This window comes from Aspergillus pseudoviridinutans, assembly GCF_018340605.1.
Source record: "Aspergillus pseudoviridinutans IFM 55266 DNA, scaffold_8, whole genome shotgun sequence".
NCBI classification, from domain to species: domain Eukaryota; kingdom Fungi; phylum Ascomycota; class Eurotiomycetes; order Eurotiales; family Aspergillaceae; genus Aspergillus; species Aspergillus pseudoviridinutans.
The window spans coordinates 333,722-353,851 of record NW_025091288.1 but is presented as its reverse complement, the minus strand read 5'-3'; the positions used below and the strand labels follow the sequence as shown (position 1 = coordinate 353,851).

The 20,130-nt window shown below is 46.4% G+C and overlaps 6 protein-coding genes across 6 annotated transcripts; 2 read left to right on the top strand and 4 right to left on the bottom strand.

The window, feature by feature from the left end:
* Positions 1-612: 612 nt before the first annotated feature.
* Positions 613-1,698, top strand: Asppvi_010217 (uncharacterized protein; the record flags this gene model as incomplete). Its single annotated transcript, XM_043306063.1, has 1 exon — positions 613-1,698. The coding sequence occupies one exon, from the start codon at positions 613-615 to the stop codon at positions 1,696-1,698; it is 1,086 nt and encodes a 361-aa protein (XP_043161998.1).
* A 5,746-nt stretch (positions 1,699-7,444) lies between these two features.
* Asppvi_010216 (uncharacterized protein) lies at positions 7,445-9,294 on the bottom strand (the record flags this gene model as incomplete). The annotated part of the gene is made up of 10 exons (XM_043306062.1): positions 7,445-7,485; positions 7,540-7,695; positions 7,761-7,853; positions 7,917-7,964; positions 8,020-8,144; positions 8,204-8,510; positions 8,576-8,671; positions 8,722-8,866; positions 8,928-9,046; positions 9,117-9,294. The coding sequence occupies 10 exons, from the start codon at positions 9,292-9,294 to the stop codon at positions 7,445-7,447; spliced, it is 1,308 nt and encodes a 435-aa protein (XP_043161997.1).
* Positions 9,295-10,337: 1,043 nt separating this feature from the next.
* On the bottom strand, positions 10,338-11,120 carry Asppvi_010215 (uncharacterized protein; the record flags this gene model as incomplete). Its single annotated transcript, XM_043306061.1, is given in 4 exon segments — positions 10,338-10,688; positions 10,761-10,865; positions 10,919-11,085; positions 11,102-11,120. 4 exon segments carry the CDS (start codon positions 11,118-11,120, stop codon positions 10,338-10,340), a joined length of 642 nt encoding a protein of 213 aa, XP_043161996.1.
* A 3,297-nt stretch (positions 11,121-14,417) lies between these two features.
* Asppvi_010214 (uncharacterized protein) lies at positions 14,418-15,209 on the top strand (the record flags this gene model as incomplete). The annotated part of the gene is made up of 1 exon (XM_043306060.1): positions 14,418-15,209. The coding sequence occupies one exon, from the start codon at positions 14,418-14,420 to the stop codon at positions 15,207-15,209; it is 792 nt and encodes a 263-aa protein (XP_043161995.1).
* A 1,206-nt stretch (positions 15,210-16,415) lies between these two features.
* Asppvi_010213 (uncharacterized protein) lies at positions 16,416-17,701 on the bottom strand (the record flags this gene model as incomplete). The annotated part of the gene is made up of 5 exons (XM_043306059.1): positions 16,416-16,432; positions 16,484-16,546; positions 16,618-16,972; positions 17,063-17,260; positions 17,333-17,701. The coding sequence occupies 5 exons, from the start codon at positions 17,699-17,701 to the stop codon at positions 16,416-16,418; spliced, it is 1,002 nt and encodes a 333-aa protein (XP_043161994.1).
* A 644-nt stretch (positions 17,702-18,345) lies between these two features.
* Asppvi_010212 (MFS transporter) lies at positions 18,346-19,947 on the bottom strand (the record flags this gene model as incomplete). Its single annotated transcript, XM_043306058.1, has 2 exons — positions 18,346-19,653; positions 19,711-19,947. 2 exons carry the CDS (start codon positions 19,945-19,947, stop codon positions 18,346-18,348), a joined length of 1,545 nt encoding a protein of 514 aa, XP_043161993.1.
* Positions 19,948-20,130: the final 183 nt, after the last annotated feature.

Here is a 20,130-nt window from a genome sequence, read left to right as displayed (position 1 = left end):
TTATGGCATTTCTAAGCACCGAACAACCATTCTTGGCAACTTGAACTACCACCATTGTCATCATCTGTACACTCACGTAGTTTACCAAAAGCGGTGATTTCCCTTGACGATGGAGGCCATATATGAAAACCTCACACAGCAAGTCCTCCGGAAAATGAAAGAATTCATTTCATTTTGGTTCCTGTGGCTAACATGCTATAGATGCCCAGAATTCTCAACGGGCGTGGTGATACTTGTGATGGGTATCACTGGTGTTGGGAAAAGCACATTCATATCAAAGCTTACAGGCGACAACTCCGGCATTGGCCACGACTTGACCTCTTGTCCGTATTACACGCCCTGCACCCATTAGCTATGCTAATAGAGAAGACAGATACCAGGGGCGTTGAGTTTCATAGCATGGAGCTCAAAGATAGACTTGTCTATCTAGTAGACACACCTGGATTTAACGATACCTGGCGTTCGGACTTCGAAATTCTTTCAGAGATCACTTTCATTCTATCTCAGATTTACCGACAAGGCATGAAGCTCGCTGGCATTCTATACTTGCATCGTATCTCAGATAACAGAGTGTCAGGATCAGCTTTGAAAAACTTCAACCTTCTAGAATGCATGTGCGGCTTAGATGCTGCTCCACGAGTGTTCCTTGTGACTACCATGTGGGATTCGTTAGGTACAGAGCATTGTGAGGGGTTACTTCGAGAATCACGATTGGTGTCCACAAGAGAGTTCTGGGGTCGGTTTTGTCGATATGGCAGCCAAACGAATCGATGGCGTGGGGACGAGTCATCTGCCCTTTCGATAATCGATGCATTAATTACTCTGAGCGACAGGAAAGGTTACAAAACCCTTTTAATTCAGAGAGAGATTGTTGACGAAAAGAAATCCCTGAAAGAGACAACTGCTGGACAAGAGCTGATGGCAGAGTACGTAACGGGCGAGAATAAATTATTGGATGAACTACGATCACTTCAATCCGAGGCGCAAGACTGTCCGTCTGAGATAAAAAGTTGTTTTTCAGAGCTCAGAAGAGAAATCGAGAATATGAGGCGTGCGCAAAAGGAGCTAGGCGTATCGATCCAGGGCCTGTTTAACGAAAGAGAAAATGCTTACGGTGAAGTTCTTTCGAAAACGCGTGATAACCAACAAAACCTCGCAGCCGAGCTCAAAGAAGAGAGGCGGAAATATCAGCGGCTGCAGGATGAAATGAAGAGCAACGAGGAGTTGCTCGAAGAGGAACGTTATCACTGGGAGATCAAGCGAGCGAAGCTTGACCAAGAGGCACGCACCGGTCGTCGTAGGAGGGAGAGCATAGACATGGAATATCAACATATTGACGAGGAAGAACTGCTCCTTAACGAGCAGTTGGATGAGTTTCAACATGCGAATGAAGAGGACATGTCGAAGACATCGGAAAGCGTCCTTAGGCTGAGAAAGAGGGAGGTGGTAAAGCGAAATATACTTCCCTTTCTGGGAGTCTTAGCTGGAGTGGGCTTGACGGTTGCCGGAGCAGTGACTGGACTCATTCCTCTGGCGGGTGCTGGCGTGGGATTTACTGTTAGTAGCGCTAGTGGGATGAATCTGTCGCGGAAAATTCGGGGTGAAGGGCCTTATGAGAACGGCTCTCTCGCAGCGAACTCTTTCACGGCAGCCTTTCATGGTGCGAGTGTTTCGGATCTGATCCTAGGCAATAACTAGCAGGGAGGCTATGCTAGACTTATGCTAGGTAATCTTATACTAGATATACTTTAGCACTTCTTAGACTTGCAGTGTATCTAGTGGGTTTTAGGAATATTAACTATTTTAACTAAGTTAGCTAGATTATGAGATTGTTAGTTTATGAGATCTATGATAAGATAATACTAAGTCTAACTATAGTTAGATTAAGAAAGGAAAAGGCATCATAAATAAATATAAGTTTTGAACAGCTAATAATCTGTGTTCATTATCTCACTCAATGGAAAGTCACGCTCAATGGCCGACTAGTTGAGAAGGTTACAGAATGCAACGTGGCGGTAGGGAGCGAATTTCGAGGGGATATTCTGAAAGATGAGCGGGCGTACTTCACCCCCAGTTGGTTCTCACGCATTGATGTGTGATCCACCAGTTGCCTTGATTGAAAGATTGAGTGAACTACGCCGAGTGTTCCGTCATCAGCGCATAGCCACGATTTTCCGTATTTGGAAAATGCTCACATAAGCCGGGTGCATCCCAGTAGTAACTATTTGCATTGCCTTAATGTAACCAGCAAGCGAGCGGCGCGTTTTGACCGAAGCAATTCAACCCATCAGTACGCCACCAAAATTTCAACTGAGCAAGAGGGAAGAATCCTCCTTGCCAGAGAGCAAGTAAATGTAGATATATGTCTTTCAAGAGACAGCACGCGTGATCTTTTGATGAGGGGAGAATAAATGAGTTTAACTAGGACAGTTCTGTTGATCAATATACAAGTTGTTGAAGGAGACCATATAAACCAATGAAAGGAGACAATAAGCCATACAAACATAAGTCATCCCTGAGCTCCTTGGCCAATCCTATGTAAATTAGGATTCACTCAGCCATACAAGTTCCTAATAGCTTGAAGATAATTTTTGCCATTGCCACAATCTGAAATAGAAGAGAAAATCAAGGCGCCTCTTCCAGTAGTACTAACAACTGCACATGCAAGCAATGCACATAATGGGGCCCAAGTAGCAATCCAAAACAGAATCTTAAGCAATGCTCTTGGCAAGCAAAGCAGGTTTCTGTTTCAAGAACTTAAGCACGCCTGGGGAAAGTTTGATGCAAATCCAAAGTGACGCTTACGGACTTCGGAGGCTAGCATGGCAGAAGAATCAACATCTCCTAAGGGTCGTGGCGGTCCTGTAAGTTCTTTAAAACGGCATTGGACAGGAAAACTGGGGCCTCCCGAGCAGCGACCATGTCAGAACAATCGCTATCGCGAGCATTATCTGTATTATAATTATGCATGACACTCGTAGTATTCGGATTGTATTGCTTTCATGTAGGTATCTTTGGACAAATGTCTGTGTGGATAAGTGAGTCACAGCTGCAAACCAGGCAATGCAGACGAGAATATGCTAGTGATAGATTGACAGGCTGTATGATAGCTAAGAGTAACCACTCGCAAGAATTGCTATGCCTGTCACTATCTGTGAATCACTTATCATCAAAATGTACTTGAGTTGTTCCCAGTGATAGTCAGCTAGTTTCTTTAGCAGGGCCCTGCATCTACATACTGTTCTAAGCGCAGCACCCTATATTGCAGACGGCCTCTTTCTTAATCTCTTCCATATCCAGTCCAGTACACCTCGGTCGATCCGATTCTGTAGCTCCTTGCTATCTTTAAGTGACCTATCCTGGCAGCATCTGAGAAGAAGTAGCAGATCAAGAACAGGATAAAGGTAATGTATGCACTGCCAACAAATCCGGTAATGACCTATGGGGCGAATAAGTAAAACAAATAAATCCTTCTGATTTTGACTGTGCTCACTCCCACACCAGATATATCGGGATTTGGCAGTAAAGGTGGTGGTAGGACTTTGCCAGAGAGCACGTCCGAAGAGAGCATGTATGAGCAACTGGTGAGAATCGAGGACATTGCGGATCAACACATTCACTGTATGAAGAGAAAATTTTAATTTGCGTAGACTTTCTAGGGAATTGCACTGCAATCATTGCTATGGATTGAGGAAATATTATTTCCTGTTTCCAAGATTTGGAGGGGTTGGGGCGTTTTGTAGGAGGTTGAGCCGCACAGGAAGCGGCGGATTTTTGATGACTGCAGCTTTGTCATCTCATAGGCTTTTGCAGCCTCGCTATCTATAGTCAGCCACCCATAACGTTTAAGAATGTGCTTGAGTGACCTTTTGTTTAGTCAGTTAACTATTCAGAGTAACAATGTCATAAATGTCTATAGCCTCCAATCAGGTCATAAATAACGGTGATAAGCGAAGTCAGATTGGCTCCTGGCCAGAATTTGAGTTATTGTCATAGTTATCTAAGAATTCCGAGATGGGCAGGTCATAGAAAGATTTGCTTTTATGATATTGCAACGGCGTTCTAAGACTGGATGACTTATGGCTGAGATTTGAAAGCTTTCACCAGAGGGGACGCGTTGATTGTTACGCAAACAGCACAGCCTTGCCTATAGTTCGCCAACCAGGGGCTTGGACTAGCCACAGTTGCAGGCCAAAGGCTGAAAAATAGTAAGATGTTAATAAGGTATTTGCTCCTGTGACTTGCTGGAGATATTCTCCCGCAGTAATATAGTTGTAACTTGATCCGTCCAGCGACGTAGCTGTAGGGCATGTAATGATTCAAAGGCTGAGGAGCTTTATCATAAGCATTGATCCACCATGCGATAAGAGAAACCAACAAGTAGGAGACTGCGGTAAGAGGATAGAAACAAGGTAAGCTCTGGGTGCGCGCTGTCGCAAGTAGTAGACCACGGACGGCAGCATCCCACTGTAGCATCAATGCAAGGTTTTGCTAGATAATTGCCATACGGACGGGTGACTCTCTGTACCACCTTCCCAATTCGTACCCGCAAGGATCTGTATTCCAAATTACACTTGCACACATACAGACAAGTTGCATTAAATTGAGTTCGCGTCCACAGGTGCATTAGGCATCTAAATAACATGGAAGTATGGAGTTTGGATCTAAGTTTGCATGCTTTCAACCTGTTTCACAATGGCTTAAACACCCAGCGAACATGCCCTATTCCCAGAAACGAAAAAAGCAAGAAAGATGGATCTCACTGCCACGTCAGTTTGCATGTCTTCGTCGTTTGATCATTTATAGATGACCATGAAAGCCGGAGGGTACATGACGACAAGGGTCAACGGGGTCAAGTTTGACAGCCCCGTCGACCGAGCTATGATTGATGTCAGCTTAGAACTAAGGAAAGAGTACCCTAGCGTAGTGCTCTCGTCTACCTGTCTACCCAACGTCATTACACCAGGATGGGGTGAAGTACGGTACGAACTATAAGACGGGAAGTTTAACATGCAGCAAATCCGTGCTCATCTTGGAAGGCTTGGATGAGTACATTGGCTATTCCTTGTATCTCTGGGCATTCAAGGTCTGATTTCGCAGAGCCACTCCGGAGAAGCGTGGAAACGGTCTATTTTTCTTTCAGTATTAACCGTATATATGGATATGACAAGACTTGCTCACCTAGCTATACTCAAAATATGTAGTCGCGAAGGTACCAGGAATTCCGCCATCGCCATGGCCAGCGCCAGCCTTGGCAACGTGCTGCAGGTAGTAGAGCGGTGGCGGTATCCAAGATACCAGCTGTTTTCGTCACTGCGTGTGTGCCCCAACTTCCATCATCTGATTGCGTTTTCAACAAATAGTAAAAGCTTTCTGGGAATAGCCATTCTTTCGTGTTCCCTGTTGTTTTCGCAATCATAGCTACCCAAGCCGTATCGTAGGCCTGACAGCTTGTCGTGCTAAAGCCATAATAGCCATCATTGCATGCATACAACTGTCTGATCAGTCCCCTTGCGGCTGAAGTAAGAGACTCTGTTCCTTCCATTCTTTTGATTTCGACCTTTGCTCACAGTTGCCAAACGCTGCAAAAAATCTACCTACCCTATATTAGGTCCGTCATCTACAAGTTTGCACGAATGGTCCAAGCCTGTATAAGTACAACCCAAACCGGGCTACCTGGATTTGAGTGCGCGGTGCAGGTATTGCCGGCTAATCTGGTGCAGCATTAGCATTAACAGCAATTTTGCGCAAAATTCCTGCACCCAGTCAAGTTTCACTGTTTTAATGAAGTCACCACCATGCTTCATAATTCTTCACTCATATGCATTTTTCCGCGTCATTCATGAAAATTTCAAATTCTCAACCTAGCAATAGAATCGATGACTCCCCTTTACATTAAGGCAAGCTGTCTACACACACGGTTTTCAGCCCAGCACAATCGATCAATTCAGCAACGTATGTCATTGTTAAAACCATGTCAAAGATCCAGAATTGTTCAGATCCTGTATGTTTCACAAGATTAATGGTGACATACAAAAGCTCTTCAGTTTGCGAGGGAATATCTGATATTCCCACAGAGATGATAATGACTCTGTTCTGGGGTCAGGTGATGGACCTCTATTCGTCCTTTAATGCTATATGTCTTTCGACTCAGGATTGCACTTAAATGATTAACGATAGTTTGCCATTCTGTGCCTACTTTGATTCAGGTTAAATATATCGTGACTGTTATATAGACGGGAGCTCTATTCGGATTTGCGTTCCATCTCCTTACCGTCAATGCACAAATGTCTCTGGCGGAGGATGCTACCGCATCCATTAGTAGGACTGTAATGCTCCGGGGGCAGTACTTCCAGATACGTGATGACTACATGAATCTAGTTGACACGGATGTAAGCACAGTCCTTGGCCTGTTGAACCCGTTATCCAGGTCAGAGAAGTAGTCAATATGCTAATCGAACCTCTAGTATACCTAAATAAAGAGCTTTTGTGAGGACTTGGATGAAGGGAAATATTCACTCCCGCTGATTCATGCTATTCAAAGTGATCCAGAGGACCTCGTGCTTGAAAACCTACTGGGTATGGGATAGATAAAGGTAAACTGACCAAATTAAAGCCTCCGATGGTTTTCAACGCACTGAGCGAGTTTTAAATGAGCTGCATTGTTAAACAGTGATTGAGATTGGGATCCTGGAAGCAAAGTTCGTTAAGGACAAAATGGAGGGCACTGGCTAAGTGTCTACAAATATAGTTTCTGTCAGAAAACTCTGTGATTTCCAATCTCAAGCTCTCCGTATCTAATCTGACGTCTTGACAAGAATTGGGATGTCTTGTGGTGGATATGCTCTTTTGCGTTCGGTGGGAGTGATTCACCTAATTTCTCCAAGCTAAAGAGTTAATTAAGAATTAAGTGACAGAAAGGCTGTGGGTCTGATTCATGAAAATTCCCCGCTGGGATCGGGATGACTGTGATATTGAACCGTGCTAGATGTTTGCTTACATTGAACACCCAACTGGTGTCCGACGAGGGAACTGAAGGAAAAGACGTGCCTATAGATGAGATAACATTTCATGAAAAATTAAATAATATGACAGTCTTGCTAGAATACATCCCTATGGAAACCATCGTCTACGCTGCTTTTACCTGACTACAATGAATCCAAACCAAATCGATCTCCGTTTTCACCTCATTTTCTAATCAAGATACACGCCACAGGGCTGGACCTTGGCAATCATCACTTTCATGTCTGGTGAGATATCTGTCTCGGGAGCTAGTTTCCAGTTATATTTTACTATCATGTGGCAGAGGGCCACTTTTGTCTTATTAGCTGCGAAAAACAGCGAAGGGCATGAGTGTTGTGACAAATAATATACTTCCCTCTACCTAGCCAGCAGCAACCCGGGCCTGAGAGCAAGCCCAGCGTCATCGTCCTCGTCCGAAGGGCTACTCAAGCAGCTCTATTCCGTCCAAGAATACTTCGAAATCTGTAGTTGACGTTAGCTTATCCGTTGAACTTACCGCTTCAAATGCATACTTACCCGAAGTGCCCATAGCGGCAAACCTGATGGTATTGGTATCACCAGGCTTGAGGGTAAGTTGGACCGGGACAGTGTGATGATACCCAGCCCGCGAATTCAGCTCTGATATATTCAATGGAACTGGTTGGTCATTCACATATATATGCGCATCACCCGCTAACAGAGAGCACACGGCATGTCAGTATGTCGACGCATGAGGCGGATTCAGCAGGAGGACGTACCCGTAGGATTATTTACGGTATAATGGAAGGATACCCATTCAGGCTGCCCGGTCCCTGTAACGTTCTCAAATATGACCTCACTCTCATGATCAACTGAATGAGCAGGCTTTAGTTAACTTTTCCGTTTTGTTACTGCGGGGATAGTCGTATGCATACTTCTGTGGACGGACCGCTTGGTCGGGCACTGATCGCACGCAGTCACAGCTACCATACAAATTAGACAGAATGGCAATAGCATTTCGATACGGAAACGACTCACCAGCACGGCCGGAAAGGATAGCATCCTCGGCTTCATATCGCTTTTTAGACGCGGGAAAGGAGACCTCCCCGGTGTTCACATCCACAGCCCACATAGAGTGATAATCCAAAGTCACAGTTTTAGCACTGATGTGGATGTTAGTTAACATGTAACTCTTCAGTAATTGTGAACAAAGAGCACCAACCCTGTGTCAACCGACATTGGAAGCCAGAGGTAGTTGGAGCTAGGTCCACCCTTGGAGTCCCAAAGGTCACCCATGTAGATATAAGTTGTCCTCTTTGTTCCTTTGATGGCAAGTTCAAAGGTGTTCTGTGAGCCGTATGTATTGCTAGAACTAGGAGCAATGGGATAGGGCCCGTGCCATGACCCCGAAATACTGTCACTGTAGAACATCTGATTGGGATTGCCTCTCCAACCTGTTTTGCCAGAGACAATCAGGAAATAGGTGCCGCCAGCATAAAACATGCCTGGAGCCTCATATGCTCCGGTCGCTGAGTTCCACAATAGTTAGTCAATCAAGTGGCAGAATGCGCAGAAATAAAGCTACGGTACGAACCTAGCACATTCACCCGGTTGCCAACCGAACCGTCTGAGTTGATTCGGTTAATCTGGAGGTTGTTATGGTCTGCACTGGTTAAGAGGTACCAGGTCCCTAGACAGGGTCAGATTATTCACAGGCTAAGCACTGGGATTATCGCGTACCGTCATTGGGATCCTGGAACATGCCAGTGTCCGAGTAGGTGTATCCATTGGGTGGAAGATGTTCTCCAGAGCCGTGGGCCTGATAACCTCCAACCAATGTAGACGACTCCAAAGGTTGAACAAGGCGGTTCACCTGACCGTATATCTGGGCAAGGTCATTAGTTATTAATAACCGGAGAAAATGGCCAGGTGGAGTAAATGTGTACCCAGTATTTCCCATTAGGCCTGGCGATCTTTGGACGCCACATGCCTTGGATTTGGGCCTGCGCACCGAGCGGAACCCAGTTGAGGAGATCAGTGGATGAGTACATGTAGGGCGTTTCACCTAAGAGTGATAAATATGAGCTAGGATTCCAGCTGCTGCTTGAGCAGCGATTAAACTGGGGGTGAATTACCCGTGCTAGCACTTTGGCCAACCCAGTAGAATGTGTTTCCCTGTTTGTAAATGCCGCCACCGTGGGCATCGATCTTCTGGCCCTTGGTGTCTTTCCATACTGCACCTGGGACTATCCAGGTTGTCGCTACGGCAAGGCAAGAAGTGACGAGTACAAAACCCAATTTGCAGACTAACATCCCTGTGGTGACTATTTTGTTGCGAGAACTTGCAGATTGGCCAAAGTATATCAGGAAGTGAAAGACGTATCGGAAACTGGACCGGAAAGGTGCTCCAAGAGATGGGTAAAGAAGGGCAGCACAAAAGACCTACTCGCGTTTATATGAGACGAACGGGCGATATTCATTCCGGTACCACTCTCGAGATGTTCCATATATCCGGAACTCTACTAGTGAAGTGTTACAGGCTGAATCCAACATAAAGGGCATTGATCGCATTTACTGGATGCGGGGTGGATTTGCATCCACAGACAGGGGTCTTGAGTAACTATAATAGAGTGTTTCCTGGAATTGTCTTTCTTCGGCAGCGGCCGGGGATTAAGGCCACCAATGGGGCCCTGAAGCCTCGTACTTCAGGAGCGCAACCAACTATCGGAGTCCCGATGGGCGAGACTAAATCCCACTAATCCGGAGAGACACATCCTGCGGCGATTGTGTCTGGTGATCTTTCCTTGATGCCTGAATACAACCTGCCGATTCTGGTAGGCCTAGTGCTCCAGGGCCGACAAAGAGGAACATTTTAAGCTCGTCAATGAGTGAGTTCTTAACGAGGGCTTGCCTTAGCAGCTACTGAGTAGTTGTCACAGAAATACCATTCGGCTACTTTCTATACCCCAAACTGAGCCTGAGGTGCACGTAGCTTGTTCATTGTGCCCATTTCCATCGAGGATAAATTCCAGAAACATTATATTTGCAGAAAAGAGAAATGTAAGTCAATAATTACTAGGCTCAGATAGTGAAATGATATTCCTCTTGCTAAGACTAGCCAGAGCTTTGCTAACCAACCCGTATGGAAGAGCGTCAGATTCAGGGCGTATAACGCAGTTACTAGTAAGAAAACAAGTCGAGTATCTCCGGGTATGGGAATAATGTAAGGCAAACCACACATCATGTCTTCCAATTCCCCCATGGAGCATCAAACTTGTAACATTCTAAGCAGAGCTAGGCCCCTCGGCAGCCTTGTCACTAACAACGCTAACCATGCTTTCAATCGCCTGCGTCATTCAGGAAGGATATATGTATTTGCCAGCTTCAATAGCCGCTACCACGTCACTCCGCGGGTGGATATAAGGCGCAATCTTGGAGCTGTCGGCAATAGTGGTCTGCAAGAGCCAACCCATCATATTACCAAAGAGAATCATTCCATGATTATTCAGATGCGTATGATCCGTGGGCGAGAGATTGTACGTTGCTGCTTTTTCTGCGCCGATGCTGTTCAGATAATCGGTTGATGCTTTGTTCAGATCCACATATTCGCTGTTTGTAGCCTTTGCGGCGGCCTTGGTTGCAGCAACGACGTTCGCCAGCGATTCCCTCAGGGAATCACATGGCCAGAAGAGTCGAAGCTTCGACGGCTCAGAGACGTCACCAGAAGCTTGGGTTTTATGTTAGTAGGAATCGCACAGGTACGCGGATTTGTGACTTACTGGGGAACCCCCTGCGGACCGGACATCGGCTACCATTTTCTCAAGGTTTGCCGTAAACTGCGAGATGGAGACTCCAGACGTTGACTTCTGGTCATTGTGTCCAAACTAGTATCATAAGCATATATAAGATTTCGAAGCATAGTCAGCTGGAAATTTACCTGGATTGTGACATAGGGATGGTACAGCGATTTATTTCCCTTGACAGCGTCTAGAACCTTTGCCCAGTGTCCATCGGCGACAAAGGAGGCGGTTGTAGCACCGCTGTGGGCAAAATTGGTGCCAATTGACCCGTTGACCAAGGTGGATAGGAACCCATCTCCCCAGCCTGAGAATAATATCACCATCAGTATTCTTCTTCATCTGGACAATCATTCCAAAACGACGATCAAAACACTTGCCTCCATTTATTGCTGTAGTTGAGTCTCCAGCAAGAAAGAATGCAGGTTTAGAGGCAGTGGACCGCTCTAATCGAGTAGCAAGAGCAGAGCATGGGAGAAGGCACAGCACAGACTGTGCTGCGGCACGGATAATCGAGAGTTTCATGACTATATTGCGGGAACAGTATTGCAATGCGTACAGAATGTACTTTATCCGGGGAGATGATGACCTAGCGTTGCCTATATATATATTTTCAGGTTTCTCTGCTAAATGAATAATTGCATAGCAATTGAGTTTATTCGGCTATTACTGACTGCCATTTACTGGTCAAATGGATTGGAGTTATGTGAGAGATAGGCTATGGCTTGCTCTCTAACATTGCCAGTCACTTGATGACCCCTCATCTCAATACCTAAGGGACTGGTAACGTTAGGATACATCGTTACTTACTTCCCCAATCTCAAAACAGATCCAGTTTCACAGTGGTCATACAAATTGAGTTTTACGCCGGTGGAAGGCTTTTCCATGAAGTAAATTGCGTATAGCTGTTCTGCAACCCCACATAACCCCGTGGGCCGCGGCGCCCGTTCCGACGTATCTCCATTTGAGTACCTAGTACGGAGTATCTAGACTGTCCCTGAGCGGTAATATAACACAAGCAAACACTGCAAAGGAGGAGAGCTCCATCCTTCGCCCCAAGTATACTCTGTTGGACTACCTTAGTTATCATGGACGGAACATTTTCGGGTTGCTATACGAATACAAAGCAACCCTTTCCCGCCAATCACCTGAAAGCCTGCTGTGCTGAAGGACAAACATCACAACCTCCATATAATCACACAAAAACGAAGAAGAATCCGAAAAATAGCTAATGAAAATAAAAACAAAGCTATCTAAATCTATAACCCAAACAAATCAAGAGGACATGCCGCATCATAAGTATCTGTGATCATTCGTCGTCCAGGACTTGTGATTCGATCGCTTGCCATAACGCTTGCAGTATGCTCCATTGTAAACCCGACTCCATCCATGAAGCCATGATTACCTGCATTCCAGTCGCTAAGGTTCGTCAATACTATTAGCATCCGGATTGATCAGGCGCTGATTGTCGAGATTGACCGTGTTAAGGTCCTAGAAACCAACAGGATTTCAGGAGTTAGTAAAGAATCAAAATCATGGTTGTATCTGAGTAACTCACACCGCGGACCCAACAAAAGCCAGCTTCAAGCTGAGCTGGTTGTATTGCAGTGTCAGGTCTCCTTAGCCAAACAGACAAGGACTCGACAAAATAAAATGGCTGATGGAGGAGGTGGGGTTCTGGACGGCGGGAGGCCCGTCTCGCCCGACCCAACGGATAGGCTCTAGACGGTGGAGCACCAATCTGGGGAGAGCGTCTATGAGCTTGATCTGCAGAGTAGATTAAGGTCAGAAGGAAGAAATCAGGGTAGATGAAATAAGAGCATCTACCTATATCGGAGATTAAATTAGAGGCCCGGAGTAGCTCAGGAGGCTGGACAATAGGATGGGATGTTGTAGGCTGTGAGGGACTTGTGTTTTGGATTCTATGTTGCCATCTGATATTTGTCTGGCAATAGCTGATGATGGATTGTAACCCCGGAACACAAGCAATAAAAAGAGCTATCATAGCAATGATGGCTTCTGGTGACAACGCCATCTGGAAAGGAAGAAATCATAAACTTGAAGGGTGGGTGAATGAGTGCTGAAATTATTTACATCTTCATAGTTTGAGAGGTTGCACCTTTATAACATAAGGTCCATCTGAGTGAGTCGCAAGAACTCTAGAGGAAGGGCATCGCCGGAATGTCTCCCTGGTAGCTTCGTGTTTAGTTTAGCGGCTGTTCGGAGGCGGTGATGCTTTGGACCAGCGAGTGGTCAGAAATCTTATCGTTTGTACTGTCAGAGCGTGCCCCACTCTTTTCACCAGGCAGACACCTATGCGACCTAATTGGTGGATGTGTACAAGCGGTGATTTTGACTGGTTCCAACTGTTCTAGTGACCCACTGGCATGTACAGCCCAACTGCACATGAGCTTAGACTCAAGATACACAAGGGAACGGGGGTAAAGCAGCTAACACCCCTAATGATCTGACTTCCTGTATCAATATTCTGTTCTTTTCTAGTCATATTATTATATCATATTATCTTATTTCATTCTATTTTTCCTCTTTGCTTTTAAGTATTGTTAATTCGCCTTTGCTATTATTATTTTCTGTACATTTTTTTCCCTTTAGAAAAGAATTTTAATTTGAGATCCTGTTGTACCCTTCCCAGACCTTGGGGGAAATTATTTGAAAAGCAAAGATAAATTAAAATAATATTGGCTCTGGCCTACCAGCATTCCGGTCTTGACATCAAGCGTTCCTGGAGTCTCAATCCAATCATATTATTCAGTTGATCCACTGAACCTTTGTTGCAATCTTCGGTGAAGATTCAAAAGTAGCCCAACGCACAGCCAATGAGACGGTGATTGGTATTTACTCGCCTGATTCTACCTAGACGCTGCTTGTCATCGTCATTGCTCGCCATGTGAGGTTGCGCCTCGGACCAACGCTTTAACTTAGACTTCATGCTGCAGAGTATAGTTGGCACAATGCTCCAGCTCAACAGCCCATCAATGATCAATGGAGATGACGTAAACTCACTACGGCCCAGTAGTATCAGATGATACAGTGTCAAGTCTTTACTCATGAAGGCTGGTTACTGCTCACACAGAAGGTCAGGCTTTTGATGGAAAGTCCCAAGCATGCTTGGTATGATCCAAAACACACTCTAGCGAAGACGCTCCTTTTACATAGATAGTCTTTGCTCAATATCAAGTACACTATAGGAGCGAGTGGTCAAGCTGTCTGACAAGGTGAGGTGCTTGCACTCCAGCACATGACTAAGGTAATCAGCCCTCAACCATCAAAGAAACCATGGAGACTGGGTGTTAACGACTGCACGCAATAGTGATCTAATGGAGCCATTCCTCTGTACTACCTCCAAACACTTCATGATATTCATGTCTCTCCACCCCTCTCACTGCGTCAGCAAAAACAGCAGTTTTGGAGTAGAATTAGTTTCAAAGGTCCGACTATACTACATAGTAACATCCAGCCTTGCCTGTCCAGCCTCACGTGGCTGATTACCCCTCCTTCCCCTGGTGTCTGACGGTGTAGCAACTACCAGATCTTCTTTAAAGAATCTGTGACCAAAGGGGTACTTGTCACTAGATTACTCGGTTTGTGCGCTGCATTATCTCTAGCCAATGTGCAAGAATGACGGCCCCAAGTCTAAGGCACCGCGATTATACGGTCGCGTGGATATGCGCCCTACCATTGGAAATGGCCGCTGCTAAGATTATGCTCGACGAAACCCACAATCCGCTTCCTCAACCACCAACTCATTACAATACTTACACACTTGGTAGCATGAGCGGCAAGAACGTAGTGATCACCTGTCTGCCATATGGTGTTTATGGAACAACTTCTGCCACATCTGTGGTAACTCAGATGCGACAAACATTCTGCTCCATTCGATTCGGGTTGATGGTTGGTATTGGAGGGGGTGTACCTAACAAAACCGTTGACATTCGTCTCGGCGATGTGGTAGTCTGTGTGCCAAATGCGACTTCTGGCGGTGTGATTCAATACGACTTTGGGAAGGCATGTGTCGAGGGCTCCTTCCAGCGCAAGGGTTCGCTCAACAAGCTCCGGCAGATTCTGTTGACTGCTTTATCCCAGATGGGCTGCGATTCTATGCTACCTAGTACGCAGATTGGAAGGATTGGATCTGAGTACCTGCAGAGCAATCGGACAATGAAGGGGCCCTTTGCCCGACCAGCTAATGACTGGCTTTTCCACTCGACATATGACCATCAGAGCAGCAGTGAAGACTGTTCATCCTGCGACAAGAGCCAGTTGGTGCAGCGGGCATCACGAGCAGATGAAGGACCGCATATTCATTACGGGTTGATTGCGTCCGGCAATCAAGTCATGAAGGATGCCAGGACACGAGACGCCATTGCTAAAGAGTTAGATGTTCTCGGGATAAATCATTCTATTGTTTGAAGAATTCTGTGAAGAATGCAAATCGCCCCTGTACTGCATGAAGTACCCGATCAGGCAACATTCAATACTAAACAAATACACCCCAGAGGATGGCTCGGTCAATGAGCCTTAGCCTTCGTCTTGGGCAGTGGTGAAGAAGTATCGGACTTCCCTTCTGCTCAGCCCTAATGCACATATATATACAATATCGTCAATAAAGAACACAGAGCAGTAGCAAGGAGATGAGAAGATGCGGCGTATGGGGTGAACTTCAGGGATTGAAGTGTGGAAAACATAATGCGCATATGATGTTTATGTCATAGGGCTTTAGTGCCCATTTTCCTACTATTTCTACATAGCATACAGTGGGAGAAATGAGAATCAATCCATGTAGAAATTGATTGGGCAACATGGCAAATGCGTTCTCTGGTATGATGAGTAAGAGAATTTAATCCTGCTGTACAAAGGTTGGTTGTTTTGGGTCGGCTAGCGGAGCAGTGAATATTCGCTAAGCATAGATTCTCAGTGATATCATGGATGTAAGGAGAGTTGATGAATATTGATTTCTCCCCTTTACGCCTCTGACTGGGCCCTCGTACGTTGAGCAAAACATGCTGTCTCCCCACAACCTGAACTAGTGTGTGCTTTGGTTATTTGCGTTTCTCCTGGTCTCCATAACCATTTCTCGCCAAGCAGCCAGCTTCTTGTCAAGGTCGCAAAACATCTCCAGATGCCCCCACAGAGGCGGTAAGATCAGCATTGTCGATTGCCTCAACGCCAGTCTTATTCAAAGCAAGTGAAGAGACGAGAATAACAAAGGAGGAATAAGGGAATCGGACTTCTCACGCTATTTACTGATTCTTTGGTCCAATGCAGGGCGAAGTAGGGATAGAATCCATGGATGCATGCGATGATTAGAGTTCACGCCAAGTTGGGAATATGTTCATCCCTTTAGGATCTCCTTTAAGTGATCCCTCATATCATATGTACAAATCTCCTCCATGGTTATTCCCTCCTCTGCAACGCCTAACCCGACACGTTCATTCACATTTAGGCGAGCTCGGAGACTAGCAGCTTGCACGCGAGTTGCGCGAGGCATGCGCAACTTTTCATAGATTGCCAGTCTATTKCCGACACTGTGTGCGGAACAAGTGCCTTTCTGGAAGATATGACCAAGTGCCGCAGCATCCTCAATAGCCATGCAAGACCCCTGGGCTTGATCAGGCATCATTGGATGAGCTGTTCTGGAATCAGTCTGACTGGTTTGATGTCTAGACTCAACGTTTGACACCCACCTGCGTCACCTAGAAGACAGGCCTTTCCTTTGGCCCAGTACGGATATGGTTCATGAACATATACTAGTAAGTATCAACTTAGCATTCAGCGAGTGCAGCACGGAGCTAGGTGTATTGTGAGCAGTAGCACCTACATCGCCACATTTTAATGTCCTCCGCGTGAAGCATCAAAGTCTTCACCCTTGGGTCTAGAGTGGGGAATGTGTCAGTCAGCTGCTCTGGGGTGGCGCTGATGTTCCATCCGTCTTCGCGTAAATCGTTGTGTGTAGTAGGGTAGAAGCAGTAAAACCCAAGGGTCTCGCCGTCACTGCACGGCGACATGACAATCTTGTTGATGCCGTGGCCTCCCCAGTATTCGAGGGCGTAATTATCGAGGAACTCATAGAGGCCTAATGAGCGGACTGTGTTCGCTCGGACGATGCTACGGTAGCAGCATGATGAGGACATTTGGAATTTGGGCGCGATCCCCATCGATATGCGGCTTTGGGACTGGAAGGGGAAAATGTCAGTCCAGCATACCCGCGCAATTCTATGTTCTTCATGCAATTAAATCTGTTTAGTAATGTTTAGATTGCTTACCCTGATACCGTCGGCCGCGACGATGAGGTCAGCAGTTACAGTCTCCGCGTTTTCGAACTTGATGATGCCGGCTTCAGGATCCATTTCAACGGCTTTGTGATTGACTTTTAATATGCAGGCTGGTCCCTCTCCTGCCTTTTCGAAGGCTGATATCTGAAGTTGCCGATGGAGATCGATACGGTGGAAGCATTTGTAGGCCTGTGTGAGGGTCAGTTCACGGGGACATCCCTATTAATAGGCTTACTTAGCTGGTTAGGAATGTCTGCCTACCCTTCCAAATCTCGACTTGTAGTCGCTCCAGTCAGCTGTTATCTTGATCTCTCCGGTCTCCCAGTTGTGCACAATGAATTTGCTGTAGTCAACCTTGTTTACTGCCGTCAGTAGCCCATTTGATGTAAAGTGCTTCATGTGCATAATACTAACAGGCTTCGCCGCTGGGATGTCCACACCCCATTGCTCTAGCAACTTGATGCAATTGGGCGTCACGCCAAGGGATGCCCCGACTTCGCCAGCAAAGTCATACCGCTCGTACACGGTGACCTGATGCCCTTGCCGACGGAGGGCAATGGCAGCGGAGAGGCCTCCGAGACCGGCACCAATTATCGCCACATTCAACGGTTTATTTGATGACGACTGCATTTTGAGTCACGTATGGAGTCCCAGTCGATTGATCCGAGCGTAGGCTCAAGGTTGAGATACGAGTCGTGATGAGTCGTCGTAGCTTCCGGGTGTTGGGTACATAGCGAGGGGTTTTATAGTCGACACTTGGAAGGGCTCTTTCTATTGTAGTACTGGCAGGACTAATGTTTCAGAGATAGGACATGCGGTCAATTCCTGCTCGTGTTTTAGGGTTCCAGCGCGGAAAGGGCCGGAAGCAAGTTCATTACGGCCGCTTTTGAAATATCGGGTATCGGATTTCAATGTTTTGCAAGTACCGTCAACCACAATAGATTTAATATCATATGCCAATTTTAGTTGTGGGACAATTGAGCGGTTCTTGAACTAGGATTCCGTAACGTTCAACTTCTTTGTCTGCTATTGGGTAGCTTAAAGGGAAGGTCTTTAGAATGCGCATATAAAGGCAATGGATTGAGGAAGACCCTGCCATATACAGGCTTTGTGGCCGAAGTGGGAGGTTGCACGATTGACCTGTTGGTATACAAGAATAAGAAATAAGGACCCTATATTGGATATGATCTTTCAGCTAGAATTGAAGTTCGGTTGGTACTCCGCAGACACGTTGATGTGATAACCCAGGACAAACAATTCCTTTTCCTCAGCTTTCATGTTTCACTCTTCTTCGGCTCGGCCGGTCCCGACTTCTCACCAGGTGTACTGGGATTTGGCTGCGTCGGTGCAAACTTGGATCTCCTACGGATTTCACCACCATATTTATAGAAGGCAAACGGGATAACCGCTAATAAAGCAGCAACACCTCCGATAAGTGATCCACCTCCACCAACGCCAAGGGCATCAAACATCTTTTGCGTGAACAATGGCGCTGCAGCACCTGCAGCGGATCGCAGCACTGTATTCGCGGCTACTGCACTCGCCGCATACATTTTGTATGTGTCTGTGAGATAGTTCAGGCAGGTCACGAAGATGAGCATGATAGACGCGGTGAGAAACACGCCTGCTATTGTAGGTACTATCCAATGGACACTGTTATACTCTCCTGTCCAGGCAAACCAGAACATCGTCACGGCAAACCCTGTGCCGCCTATCATGGCGAGTGGTAATCGATCTTCGGGTTGCAATTCATAACCTTGCAGAACCTTTTTGCGGTCTTGGTTGGACTTGAGGAAGACGACGATACCCCCTAGACATGGCCCGATCGCTGTTCCAATTAGGGGCAACTCTCCGACCCCGGAATTCCAGCCTCGCTTCTGTTGGAACACAACGGGGTAGATTGTGAATAGCATGTAGAGCAGTGCATAAACAACGCACATGTAAATGGCAATGAGAAAAGAGATCGTATCGAACAAGATAATCCAGGGTCTAGACAGCGCGACTTTGTAGATGGCTTTCAGAGACCGGTCCGTTGTTTCCACAGATGCTTTGATGTCTTCGAAGCCTGGTATCTTGAGCTTGCGCAATCGTTCTGCTTTCGCCTGCAGGATCGTGTTTGGTTGTGTCTCAGGAAGCGTGAGAAGAAACACAGCTGTGCCTCCTCCCATCCACAAGAGCACATAAAAGGCCCATCTCCAGTCCTTTTTCAGTTCTAGAAAGCCTGCCACAACGGGTCCTAGCGCTGGACCTACGTTCGTCGCACATGAGAAGATTGCCATTGCGTTACCTCGCTCCAGCGGACTCCATATGTCCACCAAAACCGCCGGCGCGTTGGAGAGCGCGCTACTGACGAAGGTGCCGGTGAGAAACCGACCGACCAGAAGAGAAGCGAAATTCGCACTAAGGGCGCAAAGAACATTGAATGCCAGGTACGCGAAGAAACTTATAAGAAAGATATATCGCCGGCCGTAGAACTCGGAAAGCGGGGCGAAGAACAAAGGCCCAGCACAGTATCCGACGAGAAAAAGAGTGATGGTCAACTGGGCTACCGTGTCCGATACGTGAAATTCTTTTGCCATGCTCTGGAACAGATAAACCATTACTCGATATTGCCATAGTTGTCTAGGCCGGAGACTAACCTGTAGGCACCCTGATGGTGCAGAAGAAGCGAAGGTGGCATTGGTGACCATCGAAACCGAAACGAGGGTGATGTACCATCTTCTGGCTGACGACCAGTTCTTTGGATTCTCGATGTCGCCAGGTGCAAAATCGACATGGCCATTTTCGTTCAGGTATGGAGTTTCGTTAGGACATGTGCCTCTTGAGCGAGGAGGCTTTGCAGTAATGGGTGAAAGGATGCGTTCGATTTGATCCATCGTCGACGGGGAGGTACATTCGCATTCCAGCTTTACGATGGGGGAACGATTAGGAGGATTTCGCGGGCTTAAATGAATAGGTAGAACGAGAAGACTATTGCAATGGCCTTTCTCTTCCACGCTTTCTCTCCATATCGTTCAGTTTCGCCAGTTCGAGGCCCTGATATTGTAATCACATTTGCA